At 37.2% G+C, this 16299-nt stretch overlaps 1 protein-coding gene across 3 annotated transcripts in view; it reads right to left on the reverse strand.

The window, feature by feature from the left end:
- The window catches only part of TMEM67 (transmembrane protein 67), a 35593-nt gene that overhangs the window by 8925 nt on the left and 10369 nt on the right, over window positions 1-16299 (reverse strand). For all 3 annotated transcript variants that reach the window (XM_075415860.1, XM_075415859.1, XM_075415861.1), the window contains exons 8-22: window positions 14906-15060; window positions 14678-14786; window positions 14118-14204; window positions 12021-12086; window positions 9741-9897; window positions 9238-9361; window positions 8154-8259; window positions 6174-6230; window positions 5980-6078; window positions 5413-5511; window positions 4967-5053; window positions 4141-4240; window positions 3900-4039; window positions 645-785; window positions 84-164 (exon numbers count right to left, since the gene is read on the reverse strand). In XM_075415860.1, the coding sequence (XP_075271975.1) occupies window positions 84-164; window positions 645-785; window positions 3900-4039; window positions 4141-4240; window positions 4967-5053; window positions 5413-5511; window positions 5980-6078; window positions 6174-6230; window positions 8154-8259; window positions 9238-9361; window positions 9741-9897; window positions 12021-12086; window positions 14118-14204; window positions 14678-14786; window positions 14906-15060 (1608 nt within the window). The remainder of the gene's footprint in view (window positions 1-83; window positions 165-644; window positions 786-3899; window positions 4040-4140; window positions 4241-4966; window positions 5054-5412; window positions 5512-5979; window positions 6079-6173; window positions 6231-8153; window positions 8260-9237; window positions 9362-9740; window positions 9898-12020; window positions 12087-14117; window positions 14205-14677; window positions 14787-14905; window positions 15061-16299) is intronic.

The raw sequence follows: 16299 nt of genomic DNA on the forward strand, positions 1-16299 counted from the left end.
ATATTATTTATTATTCTTAGAACTATCTTATGTATTATTCTATTAAAAATGCCACTGTACAAATGAGACAAAAAAATACTTACATTGCTCATGCAACACAAATCAACAAATTGGCTTATCTTATCTTCAACAAATCTTTCATAGAACACAGAAAAAAATATAACCTGAAATAAATAAACCAAATTTTCTTTTATTAGTTCATCAGATTTGACTTTATTATGCAAACAACTTCACAGTTTAACACCCACAAATTACAGACTTCTGTTGTGGCCACCATTGCAGTGGACTCTATGAAATGGGATTGATGTCCTTTCTCTAAGAAGTAAAGTTGTAGCAATAGCCTGCTTTCCATTTTGAACTTGGAGATGCTTCAAAGTTGTTTAAAACAAAACAAAGTAGTTGCATAAATTAATACCTTAGAGGATTAAAATTCTGACTACAAAGTAAGTTGTCTCATAGCTCAGAAGATTCATTTTGCGTTCTAAAGGTGTACCATGCTAGAACAGCTAAAAGTCTACATCAAGGAAAACAGTTAAGAATATACCCAACGCTATGATACGTAGTATGGATGGCCCAGTGATCTATCCTAGCTTACAAGAACCACCTTGAAAACGATAATTCAGTGTATCATGTGTTTCACATACCTGTAAGAAGGCAATGGCTAGCCAGAGTGCAGCAGACACACCGAATCTTAAAATGCGGCTCCAGGGAGCTATGTAACTCTCACTGCTTCTTGTAAGACTGGAAGAAGAATCCATTAACGCCAGGTTTGAAAATCCTACCACCTGAAGAGATAAGCAGGTCAATATAACATGAGGCAATGAAGAGTAATAATTATGACCCTGTGGTTTCCATCATAACAGCAAGTAAGAAGAAAAAATTATGAAAAATGGACCTGGGAATAGCAGCATGTTCACTATGATAGAGCCCAACTGTGTGATTCAGTGTTATTACTGAGAAACAGAATTAAGAACATAAACTGTACATATATGTGTTGAGACGTAAATTCAAAAACACACGCAGCTAAATCTCAAGAAAAGTCAACACTGATTTTACTGAAAAACTCCAAAAGGTTCTACTGTTTGACTGCATAGGGATATTATTTCTGCCAAATTTAAGCTTTTCGGTCCTGTATATTCCAGTATTAAACCAATTTTTTTTTATCTGTTTTGCAACTGTAAGAAACTGACTTTTTTGTTTTTATTGAACAGAAATGTATTTCCCTCCACTGTCTTTATGGCTGAATCTATTTTAAACAAACAAAGTAGAAAAAGTTCCAAAATAAAAAAGATGAGGGAAACACTATGTCTTGCAACACTTAAAAGGTGAAAATTTTGTGAAAATCATTCAGAACTGAAGCTGCAGCAGAAACATATCTGTGCCCACCACAGTGGGACGAGGAACAGGAAAAACAAAAGCAAGAAAACTTCTGGGTCAAGATAAAGACAGTTTAATAATCAAAGAAAAGGTGAAGAAACCACCAGGACAAGTGATGCAAAGGCAATCACTAACGCAAGTACCACAAGGAGACCAATGCCCAGCCAGTCCCCAGAAAATCCCTCCCTTCTGTTTTTCTTGCTGAGCATAAAGGTATGCGGTGCGGAATACCCCTCTGGCCGGCTGGGGTCAGGTGTCCTGGCTGGGTTCTCCTCCCGGCTCCCTGCACAACCCCAGCCTGCTCGCTGGGGGCCTGGACACTGTGCAAGTGCTGCTCAGCAACAGCCAAAACGTTGGGTGTGTCACCAGCCCTGTTTCAGCCACAGACTCAAAGCACAGCACCCTGTGGGCTAATACGAAGAGAATCAACTCCATCCCAGCCAGAGCCCGTACAATGACAAAAAGCTCCATTCTGCTGCCAGCGTGCCATCTGTGTGGCCATGTGGCCAGCACGGCCATGGCGATGGGGGCCAGCCAGCAGCTGCTTCAGTGCTGGACACGAGGGCTGACCGGAGGGAGACTCCTTCCTCTATGCTTTCCGACTGCTTCCAACTATTACTTTTCCTGGCTTGTTTTCTACTACTGTATGGCCTGCCAGCATAATTAACGAGAACTGAACAGTCACTTTATCAAAACTGCCAACCCAAGAAGACAGGTTTTGGGCAACACAGAAGTTCCCCCTTGTAGTAAGCAGCGGATTGCTGTATCTACCCCGCACATTATACACCTAGGGAAACTACATTCCAAACTCCAGCACGACAACAGAAGTTACACAGATTACCTGAGGTTTTCACAAACACCAATTTTAGCCTATTTAGGTATCTTTCATGACTTCCACCATCAGTGGCAAGAAAGGGATTCTCCAGAGGGAAATTCATAACAGGAGTCATAGAGTAAGATATTAATCACTCTCTACTAAGAGCAGCCTCCCCTTTCTAGCTATATTAGGAGCCTGTGAAGCATAACCTGTGGAGATTAGGTAGTTTTGAGAATACGTGCTCCCTTTTCTCTAATCCTTCCTTGTAACGTGGCACCTAAGTTAGTCCTAGCCTGTATTTACCAAGAGCAAAAATACTGATGTAGTGAACAAGAAAAGTTTGGCGTTTTTTACTGTATTTAATTTAAAAGAAAACCATGAAATTTAAAAACAGAAATATAAAAATGAATAAAGGCATCAAAAATATGTAAAAGAACCTCACATAAACAACTACAAGCTACATGCTTTAACAACACTTCCCAGAATGAAAGTACTTGCCAAACTATAGAAGAAACAAATCAAAACGTTTTTGAAAAGCTAAAGTACAATTTCTCACGTATCCTTAAGCTGTAACCAAAAGCATACTGCCTTGTGTTATGCCATCAGGAAATGAACTGGCACATTTCACTTCCTGCTTTATAAAAGGTTACTATAGCAAATTAGCAGGAAGGAAGCTCAGTTCAGATAAATATGAAACCAGAAATAAAGCTGTAGACTGTGGCAGGAGGGAGCCAGTAGGCAAATAAAGAATTGAGTGTGTACACAGATTTCACAGAATCACAGAATGGTAGGGGTTGGAAAGGACCTCTGTGGGTCACTTAGTCCAACCCCCCTGTCAAAGTAGGGTCACCTACAGTAGGCTGCACAGGACCTTGTCCAGGCGGGTCTTGAATATCTCCAGAGAAGGAGACTCCACAACCTCCCTGGGCAGCCTGTGCCAGTGCTCCGTCACCCTCAGAGGGAAGAAGTTCTTCCTCATGTTCAGACGAAACTTCCTGTGCTTCAGTTTGTGCCCGTTGCCCCTTGTCCTGTTGCTGGGCACCACTGAAAAGAGTTTGGCCCCATCCTCCTGACACCCACCCTTCAGATATTTATAGGCGTTTATAAGGTCCCCTCGCAGCCTTCTCTTCTTCAGGCTAAACAAGCCCAGCTCCCTCAGCCTTTCCTCGTAGGAGAGATGCTCCAGTCCCCTTATTGTCCTGGTAGCCCTCTGCTGGACTCTCTCCAGCAGCTCCTCACCTTTCTTGAAGTGGGGAGCCCAGAACTGGATGCAGTACTCCAGATGGGGCCTCACTAGGGCAGAGTAGAGGGGGAGGAGAACCTCCCTCGACCTATCAGATTTGACCTATTGAGACCTATTGAGATTTATCAGTCTCAAGCCATTCAGGGTAACTAGCTACCTTAAAAAAAAAAAAAGAAATAAAACTAATACAGGTCTCTAACATAATTAAAGGTTGGTTTTGTTCTGGGTTTTTTTTTAAGTCTTCCTTAATGAAATCTTGCAATAACCTATACATACATAAATACACATAAATTAAAAAATGTATTAAAATAATTATTTTACTAAGTTACATGTTCTCAAGTGAATTTAAAGGTCACCCACTACTACCAGAGAGAATTCAAGAACTAAAAAACAGACCCTTATATAACATTTGGATCGTGAATTATAAAAAATTAGTGACAATAATAATTGTAGTAATAATACCTCCAGAAAAAAAAGAACTGCAAGCACTTGAAAGAGGGGATTTATCTTCCTTACTGTCTGAATTTCATTCCATTCATTTGCTATAAAATACGTCCTCCATATGCTCACAGGTGCAGCACCACTTTTAATAACACCTTCACCTAAAAAGAATATAAACAATAAAGCTCTGAAATTTAATACTTGAGAGTAATATCCAAATTTAACCAAAGCTGTTTATACAAACGAGCATAGTTTGAGTTACCTTCAACTGCTTTAAGAACTTTGCCCTTTGGTCTTTCCCAGTCAATAAAGAAAATATCTATAGTAAGTTGTGAAACCAGCAATTGTAAGAATTGCAGAGCCTAAGAAAGAGAAAGGACAAATATAACAAGTAAGGACAGCAACAGCGCATAGATAAAGATGAAGAAACAGTCATTGCACATGTCATTCATTAAATACAACAAGTAATATACTTGACTATACTTGAGACTACAATTTTATTACCAACTTTTGATACTTTTTTTTTAAATTCAAAAGCTTGGAATTAAGTCATGTGATTATGTCCAAAATTATGAAGAAAATACAGCAAAGTAACAAATTAAAAAAAATTGACTAAGTATTTTCCCGTAACATATTAGCCTCTATTATGAATTCCAATCACTATAATACCCATAATTAATAAAATACCTGTCCCTTGAAGACAGAATACCAATCTCTGAATTCTACAAGTAGGTTTGAACATAATTATTTGAATCTGTCTTCTTTTTAATCAGGAACTGATAGCGCTTATATTCTGCTTTAAAAGAAAGCACTTGCTTTCTTGATATGCTGTTATTTTATTTGGATTTCTTTATACTTTTGTCTTTGAAAGAAAAATTTTCCATAGTTAATCTTCCTTAGACATTTCTTTCCCTATAAAGACTCCACAAAATAGATTTCTATGGAAAAATTACTTAATTCTTACAATAATTGTTTATGTCTATACACTAATAAAATCAACTTTACAAGATGTTTAGAAAAAAGCCTACTGAAAATATACAGAAGCATAAGTTGAAAGGTCTTTAATGCCTGAGGAAAAAAATATTTACCTTTAAACTAAAGGCACATGCTATGTATGTAACAAAATTTGCTTCTTGAGATGGCAGTGGTAAAAGGACAGAGACAAACTGCTGAGCCTATAATTGAGAAATGACATTGAAATAGTGTGGATGGCATACACAACAACATAGTAAGTGCTTAAGAGTGAATAACATTTTGCAGAAAAAGATCAATACTTAATGTGCAATCATTCTGAATTTGTAAAATATTTTAAGTGACTATTAAGCAGACTGCAAGTACAATGAATCCTGTGGATAAGAAACAGGTGAACACAAAAATTTAAGCACACAAAACAGAACATGGTATAAAACTTGCCTCAATAGTCTGACCAGAAAGGCAAAAACAAAACAAAAAAAAAAAGAAAATGAATTTTTGTGTAAAAATATATGCAATATTAACAGGCTTTCATAACACCCAAATCTGGAAAAACACTTACTTTGAAGAACACAAGCCAATAAATCCCTGTGCCTGCTGTGATGACAAAGAAAACGTTGGCAAGGTCTCCAGCATAAAACACTAAGAACTTCAAAATCGTCTGCAATTATAAAAACACACTGTAGAAACCTGAAAATCTAATTAAGTAACGCATATGTGCATTCATATAAAAAGTTCTGCAGGTCACACTACAGGAAACTCTAGTACTGTAAAGTAGCATTGAACAAAATTTTTCTACTATGGTCATTTATTTATGGTATATTCAGTATCTGAACTCCTACGTGCTACTCTTTGTTCCAAGAATTGATCTGAAAACTAAGGCCACTCCATCGATCAGAACAGCTCTGTAAATACCATTATTTTTAGCCAAAACGCTTCCCAAATGACAACATCAGAAGCCAAAAAAATGCAAAACACCTACTTCCTCAGGTCGCAGTTCTATGCAGCTAGGCTAGAAATTATTTCAGTTACCTTAAGAAACAGAATAGTTTTATCACAGGCAATGATAGCAAAGTTGTCCTTAAAGAGAGGAAGACGTGTTCCGTTTTAGGTTACCAGCTGTTTATACCTGCAAGTCAATTATAGAGCTTCCCGTACGCCTCTTCCAGCCTGCAGTCTTGAGAAGGGACCATAACACTGCAAGCCCACCCAACACACCCAACGTGATCTGAAAAGAATGAAAAATTATTTGCAAATATTTTTAAAAATCACATAACATAAACAAATCATTATACTGACAAAATAAAAGGCCATACAACTTACATCAGTCTGAATCTGAGCCTCTGACTGATTCATCTCGTAATTGACTGAGAAGGAAACCTGAGTATTAAAATACAGAAAGTAAATATGCAGAAAAATTCTGAAATGCTACAACCATTATAGACAGTAGTAATTTTCACACATTTAGTTGGTGGGAATTCTGATCTAGGGCTACTATACAAGTGCAGCACATACCTTCTTTTACTGTATACATCTGACCCAGTGTGCTACAGTGCTAGGCTTAGTACTGGCGTGTGCTCTGCTACACTTAGTGTGGATTTTACCAGCAGTAATGCTGGGGATGGATGCCTGCTGCCTGCAAGTGACTAGCTGTACCTAATTATAATACTTTCAAATGTGGAGAATTTTTTCATTCTGAAAGGAGACAACAAAGGTTTCCTATTTTCCCTTTTATCAATGTTAACAGTAACTTCAACTTAATTACACCAATATACAAAATCATGAAGTGAGCTCTACATAGCTCAGACACCAATTTTTTTTTCAGCTTGAATGAAATAAAAATTGTCATGCAGCATCAAAATTGCTCCCTCTAGCTTAAATATCTGTCTAAGACCTATTTTGACTTTGGTCTACAATATTTGTACAAGGAAGAGAAAATGTTTGTCTTGGTTTTACAACATTCTGGCCTGAACATTTGTCACTATAAGGCTAAAGTTAACACAAGTATGATAATGAACACTATTTTTCATTCAGTTTAAAAAAAAAAGACACTCCCCGCCCCCAAACCAACGTCTCCTGCCCCCTGTGTTGGCTTCCCAAAACATTCGTTCCTGTCAGAGCTCATTCTATTACCTCACTTGAAGTCTAAATATGCTCAGTTACTAGAAGCTCAGTGTTTATAGAACTTGGAATGAAATTCAACGTATCTTTTTATTTGCATAAAATTTGTTAAATGCAACAAGACATCAAAAATTGACAATACCTAAGTATACCAGATGTAAATGTAAGGGTGAAATTGTTCCTGCCATCACCATTTGAATGAATTATTTTCTAAAAACAGTCATGTTTCTGTGGTTAAATAATGACATCATCTAGGCAGGGAAGAAGCATCTGACTAATTCTTCTATCTTTGTAATTCTCTGTCTCTTCTTTCCTTTCATGCAACTAATACGGAATGCAAGGAATGGTTTTAGCACCAGAAATTTCTAGCTAGATATCCATCTGTACAGGAAGCCTGAACTGCTGAACGTTGATAAGCAGTAAATGTTAATATTATATTTTTTTTAATAGCAGAATGATTATTCTACTATATTAAGCTCTGTATTTTCACTTTTTAAAGCAGTGTGCTCTAGCAAGCAAACAAGGCACAGGAATGAGACATCTGAGCTGCTGCCCATCGTGGCAGGAAAAAGGGCAAGTATGAAATGTCCCTTCTGCATCTGCTACAGCAGAACGTGGTGGCTTTCAGTAGAGGAAGATCCTCCAAACTGGTCTCCAACCCCTCTGCCTACAGATTTTTGGATTATTTTATTTTAGTTCTTAGAGATGTGCTGTAAAATAATACACAGCAGACAGAACACTAAAGAATGTTTTAGATATATTACCAATATTTTAACTTAAACTACAGGTGACCTGAAATGTCTGTGTCATAACAACCTGCTCTTAATGCATTGCTTTAAATAAAAATATTAAATTTATTCCATAAATTCCTGCTTTCAGTGCATTGCATAAAGAGTACATTTCCTCTTATTTTCTGTGCATATAATTTAGCATTATACAACCAATTTTAAATTTCTAAGTATTTTAAGTTAAAAAAAGACTAAAAAAGAAAATACTTTTAACCGCTTTGTTTTAAAAACCTTAAGTTTTGATCAAAACTTGCAACTTCAAAACCGAGCAGAACTAGAAACTGCTTATTAGATTTTTACAACCCTCCCAAATGTGTTCACTCAACTGGAATTCCAACAGAACAAAGAGTATGATTAGCAAATCAGTTCAATTAAGACAGCAGGAAGACCTCACCATCACACTCTGGGATTCAGGGTTTTGAAGAAGCACATCTGTGTAAGCAATAGTAAGTAGAGGAGGGTAGATTGTTCCTTTCTGAGTATGGGATACCAGACGAATACTGCAGAAATACAAACAGAGAATCATTTGTAATACAGAAAATGGATGAGTCGCTTGGGAAGTATTGATTGAAACTCGTACTAATAAGAAAATACTAAATGAACAGAACAACTTTATCAATAAAATGTGAGTTTCAAACCCAATGACGTGGCAATTCATATTTTAAAAGCAACCAGTGTACAAAGGCATGTACTCAAATATATAAAAACCTGGGAAGGATTTCTTATTTGTAAGAAAATATCAGAATGCATTTTACCTACTGCTCACATTATGAGAGCTGCAACTGTAGTCAATTCCAAAATGTAATTTCTCTCAAAACATTACAGAATGACCTTCTCTATATTTATTCTGAATTTCTGGCATTATCCTTTTTTCAAAGGGAGACCTCAATTTTTAGACAGTCATCTCAGAAGAAGACATTACATAAAGAAGGAGAAAAAAGGGTTCTTCTAAAACATCCAGTTGAGATTAACCATCAGTAACGACCCTAACAGTTAGTCTCACAATTTCATTTAAATGACTACAAACCTATTCTGGATTGTATCACAGAATAGGCAACAGTTTGTAAAAATGCTGCAAAGAAGAACATGGAGTATGAAATAGCATCCCTGTATAGTCAGCAACATACACATGGAAAAATAATTAACTGAGGAGTTTTTAGGTCTTTCCAGAGGACACGTGCTTCTAAGATGTGACTGAATGCCTGCTAACTTGCATTAGGCATACATAGTCTGATCCACCATACCTGGAAAGTAATCACAGTAATTTCAGTCCCCACAAACTGATGTTAACTATTCTCACTCACTCATCAGTACGATCTATGGAAACTCTTGCTACTTCCATGTATGCAATGGAAAAAGCAGCATAGGACATATTAGAAACAACATAAGAAAACAACTTTCTTCGAAGACACTAAAATGCAGACTGCACAAAATTGGCTTTATTTTCTATGTACTATATATCATATGCAATTAATCACCTTATTGTTATTTTGCTAGCAATTCGAATTACTCTTGGTAGTTTTCCCAAGTCATTTTCTTTTCCACTTAGTGCATCCACCAAAAGAAATCGACGAGTCAAAAGCCAGTTGTTCATATTACTGCCTTTAAAAAAGCATGAGTCACATAATATTAACTAATTCAACACAGAATGAAATCTACTAGAAATGACACATAGAACTGTATGATACTTATAACTATTCAGGATGTAAACTTATTTATCTTCAACTTAAACAAATACATAATGAAATCAGATTACTTTATTTTTGCATATTATTGATTGGGCCAGTGTAGGCAACCAAAACTTGCACCTAAAACTATTAGCACTTGCCCAAAAGATATTAAATTCTTAAAACAGAAACAAGTTATGGTGTGTTGTGGTATCTTTACAAACAACTCAGTAACAGTAATTAATATAAATTCTTTCTATTTGAAGTTATTCAGATTATGTAAATTCACAGAAATGTTACTATGATAGTCTTACCTTGATTAACAAACATTTCACTGTATTGAAGATTCAAGTTTAAAACTGGCACATCCCAAAGATATTGTTGTCCATTGTCACCTTTATATTCAAGGAACAGGTCGTAAAAGATTGGTTCAGTAAAATCCAATAAAATCTTGGAAACTGAAATTTTACACTACAAGGAAAAAAATGTTAAAATATCACTTTAGGCATTTAATGATTTTATCAAGTTGCGGATTCATCCCCTACAAAATTATTGTGGAATCTGTCCCACTTCTCCACAAGAGACAAGCCACCTCTTCCCAATGACTGCAATTGACTAGAATGACTGATGTGAAGAATGAAGCTCTGCTAATGTTTTTCAACAGATTAGGAAAAAATATCTTAGCAAATTTCACAGACATAAAATTTAAAACAGCATAAACACAAAATTCAAGAAACATAATGCTGAAGTCACAGAGTACTGTGTCTGGTTCTGGGCTCACTGGTACAAGAGAGAAAAGGCACTACTTCATATACTCCAGTGCAGGCTACTAAGATGATGAAGGGACTGGAGCATCTCTCCTATGAGGAAAGGCTGACAGAGCTAGGGCTGTTTTGTCTGGAGAAGAGAAGGCTCGGGAGGAACCCACGTGTACAAATATCTGAAGGGAGGGTGTACAAGACAGAGTGGTGCCCAGTGACAGGACCAGAGGCACTGGGCACAGACGGAAACAGGAGGTTCCTTCTGAGCATCAGTAAACGCTTTTTCACTGTGAGGGTGACCGAGCACTGGCACAAGTTGCCCAGGGAGGTTGTGCAGTCTCAGTCCTTGGAGATATTCAGAAGACTTCTGGATACAGTCCTGGGCAACCTGCTCTAGGTGGCCCTGCTCGAGCAGGGGGTTGGACAAGGTGACCTCCAGAGGTCCCTGTCTACCTCAGCCATTCTGTGACTGTGTGAAGAAATTAAATGTGAAAGTAGGTAGCTTTTGCATATGTGAACAAACCTGCAGTCTTTAAATACTCGTACAACATGCCAACCCTGTTTTCTCCAAAGCTGCAGGAAAAAGGTGATGCATACAATCCATGAAAATAATTACATTAAAAATACTCAGTAAGTTAATATTTATTGGTGTTTGTATTTAAACCCAGTAATACTAACTGTTGTTAGTACTTAGCAACAGCTTCTACAGACTCAATATATCAAATACATAAGATTTTAAAAAGCACAAAAAAAGAATAACCATCCTCAACTAGTCCAGTGATCCCAAATAGAAAATAAGTTTCCATTCTGTCTGAAATACTGAAATATGGATTAAACAAGATTAAACAGTATGGAAGAGTAAAAATATTCAACAAAGATTTGTCAAAATTATTTGGTACACACTTCCATTTTCAAGGACTAAAGTTTTGACAGCTATTACACTACAAGACTTTTATACCACCCAAATAGCAATTAGATTTTATACATTTTTACACTGCAACACATAATGTGGGGAATGGTTTGAATGTAGATGAGTTAACAAATAATATTAATATATATATATATGTTAGATGCTACACACGCATGGAGTTTTACAAAAATAAAGATGTTCTTTCTCCATCCCCCTGCCAAAGACACTACCACCTCCCCATTTAACATGTAACTGACAAAAGTTAATGAAGCTTTATTGCTGGCAGAACCACATCTGTGGCTGACTGAATTTAGCATCTAAGTATAATAAAGCTCAAGTCCTCTATCCCCTCTTCCTTTCCTGGTGTTTAGTGAGGTGTGAAAACTCCAGTAGTTTTCCCCATAGTCAAGACAGCTAAAGAATCTCTTTCCTCTGATGAGTCAGCTGTTTGATTAAAACTTGCCTTCCATCTCTTTAATGAATTCACTGAGATCAGGGAATACATTAAAGTATTAACAGGGACAACATACAGGCATGGCATGACTGCATATGCCTTCTTTCCATATGAAGCCCGTTCAAAGATGGAGGCAGGAAAATCAGAAGTTACGATGAAAAGTATATGACTGTCAGAATTCAGGCACTGTGTTCTTCCACTGATAAGTCAGCAAACTCACTAATACGCCAGTTAAATTTATTTTACTTATCCTTTTTTATTTTGTGATGTATAGTTAAATAATTTTTAAAAAATACATTTATTTCACTCAATAATGAAGAAATTAAAATAAGCAGTAGTTTCACGAGAAAGAAGTCCATGTTGCAGCTTACGGCTAAACTCCAGAGGTTCTTCAATATGCACTGAATTACTGATGATGTATACAGCAACTTAATTCAAAATTCAGAACAGCATTTTATCTTTTACTTACACTTTGTTGGTAAGTTGTTCCAAACGCATAAGCTGCATTCAATTTAGTCTGGGTATCAGGACAAAGCTGAACAAAACATAATTACTATTTGGTTAATTCAAACGTATCATTTTCTCATACAAAATATTTACAGGTACCCCAAGCAGTTTATGTATTCACAGTTCTCACAAAAAGATATTTTGTTCTATTTTTTAAGAACTGAGGGATTCATTTTGAAGAGTAAACACGATTACTGATTATACTAATATTGGTGTTCTTAAAATGCTGTTTTAGCTTATTCATACTTGCATAGTATTTTTCAGTTCCATCACTGAAGCTGAAATCTGTGGACAGCAGCATCCAACCAGGCAAGAATAACCTTTTTGGGGTCTGAATGTTCAATGTACCGTGCTGCCTCAAGCTTTATTAGTGGCTTCTGCTAAATCCAAGAATCCCATGAGAAAGAAACTCCACATTCATATTGCCCCCTTTCTCTTAAGCTAGTATTCTCAGAAGATCAAAGTTATCGTGGCAAGTAACAGACTTTTTTTCCTTTTTCAATGTAACTTCTACATTTTCAGTATAGAACAAGTCATTCTAAGCAGAACCCAGCAAAATGGGCCAAATTCTGACTAAATCAGTATGGCACTTATTGGAGGGCATAGCCATTTTCCCAAAATGAAAATGAAGTCTAAATTTCCATAAAACTCAATTCTATTAGTGTGCAACTGAAATTCTGGGAATTGCTATAATTATGCATTGAGGTTGCTTTAGCCCTGTGATGTCTTATCATCATGCACAATCTATTACATTAAAAGAGGCTTTGAATGGAAAAGCTATTCTTTTCCCATTGATTTTGATAGCTACTAGAAGCTCTGCGTTTAGGAAATTAGCGTGTCCCAATAAACCTTAAAATCTATGTCAGAATATCTCATTTTCTATGCACAGTAATTGGCTTAGTATTCTGTTTTCTCAGACACTAGTTCTCCCTTACAATTTCAGAGGCAGATGCAAGACAGTTCATTTTGAGACAGTAACAAAAGAAATAGCAGTCACCACCTAAATCCTGAATATCAGCTGTCCCTTCCAACCCCTAACATTCTCTGATTCTGTGATACTGGAGCACTTGAAGTGATGCGCTCCAAGTGCGACATCAAAAGCCTAGAAAAGAGGACAGACAATTCCCCACTGTTCTTGCCAGTGTTCCTATTGTTGCCAGCCTAGGGAACTGCTGAGAGTGCCTAGATCACCACCGGACTGCTAAACAAGTACTACTCTGCAACATGCTTCACAGCTGCCAATTTCTGCTAACTGTTAAGACTAACTACTATTGCACCTTCCACTTGCTTCTTTCTTGCGTTTTTCACACCCTCTACAGCATGGTACTGCTGAAGTAGAATGTGCATGTGCCACTGAAATCTGAGGGCAGAGTGTCCAAGGGTACCGTGAATCTCCTAGCCAGTCATCACCAATTCTATGTAAAGTCTCTCAGTAAGTTTTTATAACTTTCTGTTATGAAAAAGCCAGGCAGATGCTGGTAAAAATGCATATTTTATACTAAAACCAAGAGCAATAAACAAACAAAAAATCCCAAGAGAACTGAAAGAAGATGGGGTGGTAGATCAGTTTTCCTGCCTCTCTTGACAATGACATAATCACTGATTTGCTTGGCACCCACATAATGTGTGAAAACAGGTGACAACACCCAATAGGGTAGGAACATACTCCCAGAATTTTCCATAAACATATATGGACTGAGAGCTAAAAGATACTTTTCTTGCCAAGAAGAAGAGGGCAAATAATAAATTACGTACATGGGTAATTGTATGCTGAATGGAGGAAAGAGATAGCAGGTTCCAAATGACTCACACTGTTTTTCAGAGCTTTCCAATATTCCAAATTTATATTGGTTCAATGGATGAGGGCAATGTTGCTGAATTTATACTTTCGATTTTGTAGAGATCATCATGAGCAAGAATCAAGGGCTATTTTCCCTTATCTAGTTATCTTGTGAACTGTCACTACTGTAGTAACCAAATTCTTGGCTCTTGCCTTAATTTGGCTAAAGGCAATCAGAACATTATTGTATAAGCAAAAGATAACTGAAAGCAAACGTACCTGTAAGATGCCCCCTTCCAAATTTTGCCACTTAAGAAAGTTTCCTGCTGCATCAAAAGAGGCTGCAATAAATTGCAGCTTTACATCCTGATGATGAAAAAAGATAAAGAAAACAATGAAACTGCCATAAAGTGGACATAGACATTTTAGGGACCGCTGTCTTAACATCTGATGCTTCCTTAAAAGTTTCAGCACACTGCTTCATTTTTTCCCTTTATGTTTTTAATCTTGGTTTTGGTAGTTTAATTTTTAAGAAACATACTTTACAATTCTACAGCTTCATCGGGGATGTGGAAAAAGTTCCAGAGGAACTCCTATACAGGTAGACGTGCCCTAAATTAATCTGAGGGCTGAGGACTTTTAGTAAAATCATCTTACCTAGAGATTTTTTACGTAAATATCACTTTCCTCTTCTGTAAGATCTCACACTGAATTTTGTTACACTATCTGCCCAAAAATTATCTGTAGTGGAGCCACATCTGCAATGAATCTAAACCTCTTTATGTGGTTATATCCGCTTTCTAACATCTGTTTCCCCATGTCTACTACCCAACACCTACCTTCTCTGTTCCTTTAAAAGTGAACATTGTAGGGAAATGATTTGCCTCAAGCACCTGGGATGCTAATCCTGGTTGATCACCATAATATAGCCACGGAAGATTATGCCTCCTGAAAACAATCAGAATGTTTTATCTAAAGAAATATAACATTTTGCATCAAAGAACATTTAGAATAATAGTTTCCATAAAACACTAATAAAGACTGCAGTTACGTAAAAGGCAACTTACCAGAAGGCTATTGAATGAACAATGCCTAGCCTTGCTGTATTGACATAAATATACTGAAATAAACCACAGGCATCAGTACTTGAAGAACTCAGTGAGTTCATATTCATCACACACATGTTTCCAAGAGCTTGGCATGCTGTTAGATTGGAGTACAACTGCAGTGGAGAAACACAAGAACACACAAACGTATTTATTTACCCCTCTTTTTGGTGAGGCAGTCATAAAATTGATGTTATGTTTAATAAGCCACTCCTAAATCTTCAGTTTTACTTGTTTTGTAAACACCTAGTATTTTCTTCCAGCTATTCAGGTTCCGTATTTTTATAGATCTGCAGATGGCAGCATGAAATCAATGCTCTCGCTTTTTCAGTGTATTTTAATTGCATCAGCTAGATGGTATGATGTGACAGAAATGTCAAAATCTGCATTTAGAAAATGAAGTAAGAATTAAAAAGTTTAACATCACTTAGGCTGTATCACAAAGATGACTCCATCAAAGACCTACGATTGACAACCATAGCTGCATGTACTGTAAATATGTCCCTTTCAGTTTTAGTACGTATTCTATTTCATTGTTCCTAACCTATATTGTATTTATACCATTGTTCCATTTTGGTAAACAAAGCACTCCCACGTGCAGAAGTGATCCCTGGCATCTGTGCACAGTGGTCACTGCACTAGTGATTTGCCACCACCTATTGCCTTCGTGTGAGTCAGACTGGCAGTTGCACATGACATTCAGGCAGCACCTGTGAAGAGCTGAGAAGGCTGAGGTAGACAAACAGGATAAACTTACGTAACTGATGAGGATAGTCTCAGTTTGTAAAAAAAGGATGGGGTAAGTAGGAGAATATACCCGTGCTGTGTGTATGAGATGGTGATGCAAGCAGCCACAAAGGCGATCTGGGAAAATACTGAGCAGAAGTCTGCTGAAATACCGACAGAGAGAACGCCTTGTCATCCTGGGCACTGCTAGCCTGGGAACCAGGCCTGGAGATCAGAAACATCCTTGAGAAGCACAGCTGAGTAGCTAAGCACCAGAGACACCCTGAGATACCACTGATAAGCACAAAACCAAGGAGCTGTAACAGCAACTTATCATCTGCAAAGGTGAAAAACAGTCTGGAAAAGAGGGAAAACGTTCTAAGGAAGTTGTAATCGGCAACTGCTATTGGCTGTTCCAGCTGAAAGAGCAGGAAAGCAGTCTGGAAAAACAGGAAATGGCCCGAGAGAATACAAACCATCTTCATCACTGGCTGCTTCAGGTGGTGCTGTCCTATGCCCCTTTATGACTCTGTGATACAAAAATGACTTATTTTTTACCCCAAATCAAGAGTGAATCTGTCCCTGTCTGTCTGTCTCTCTCACATACAGAGAACTCCCCCTGCACTAAC

Source organism: Opisthocomus hoazin, chromosome 3 (genome assembly GCF_030867145.1).
Source record: "Opisthocomus hoazin isolate bOpiHoa1 chromosome 3, bOpiHoa1.hap1, whole genome shotgun sequence".
NCBI lineage: Eukaryota > Metazoa > Chordata > Aves > Opisthocomiformes > Opisthocomidae > Opisthocomus > Opisthocomus hoazin.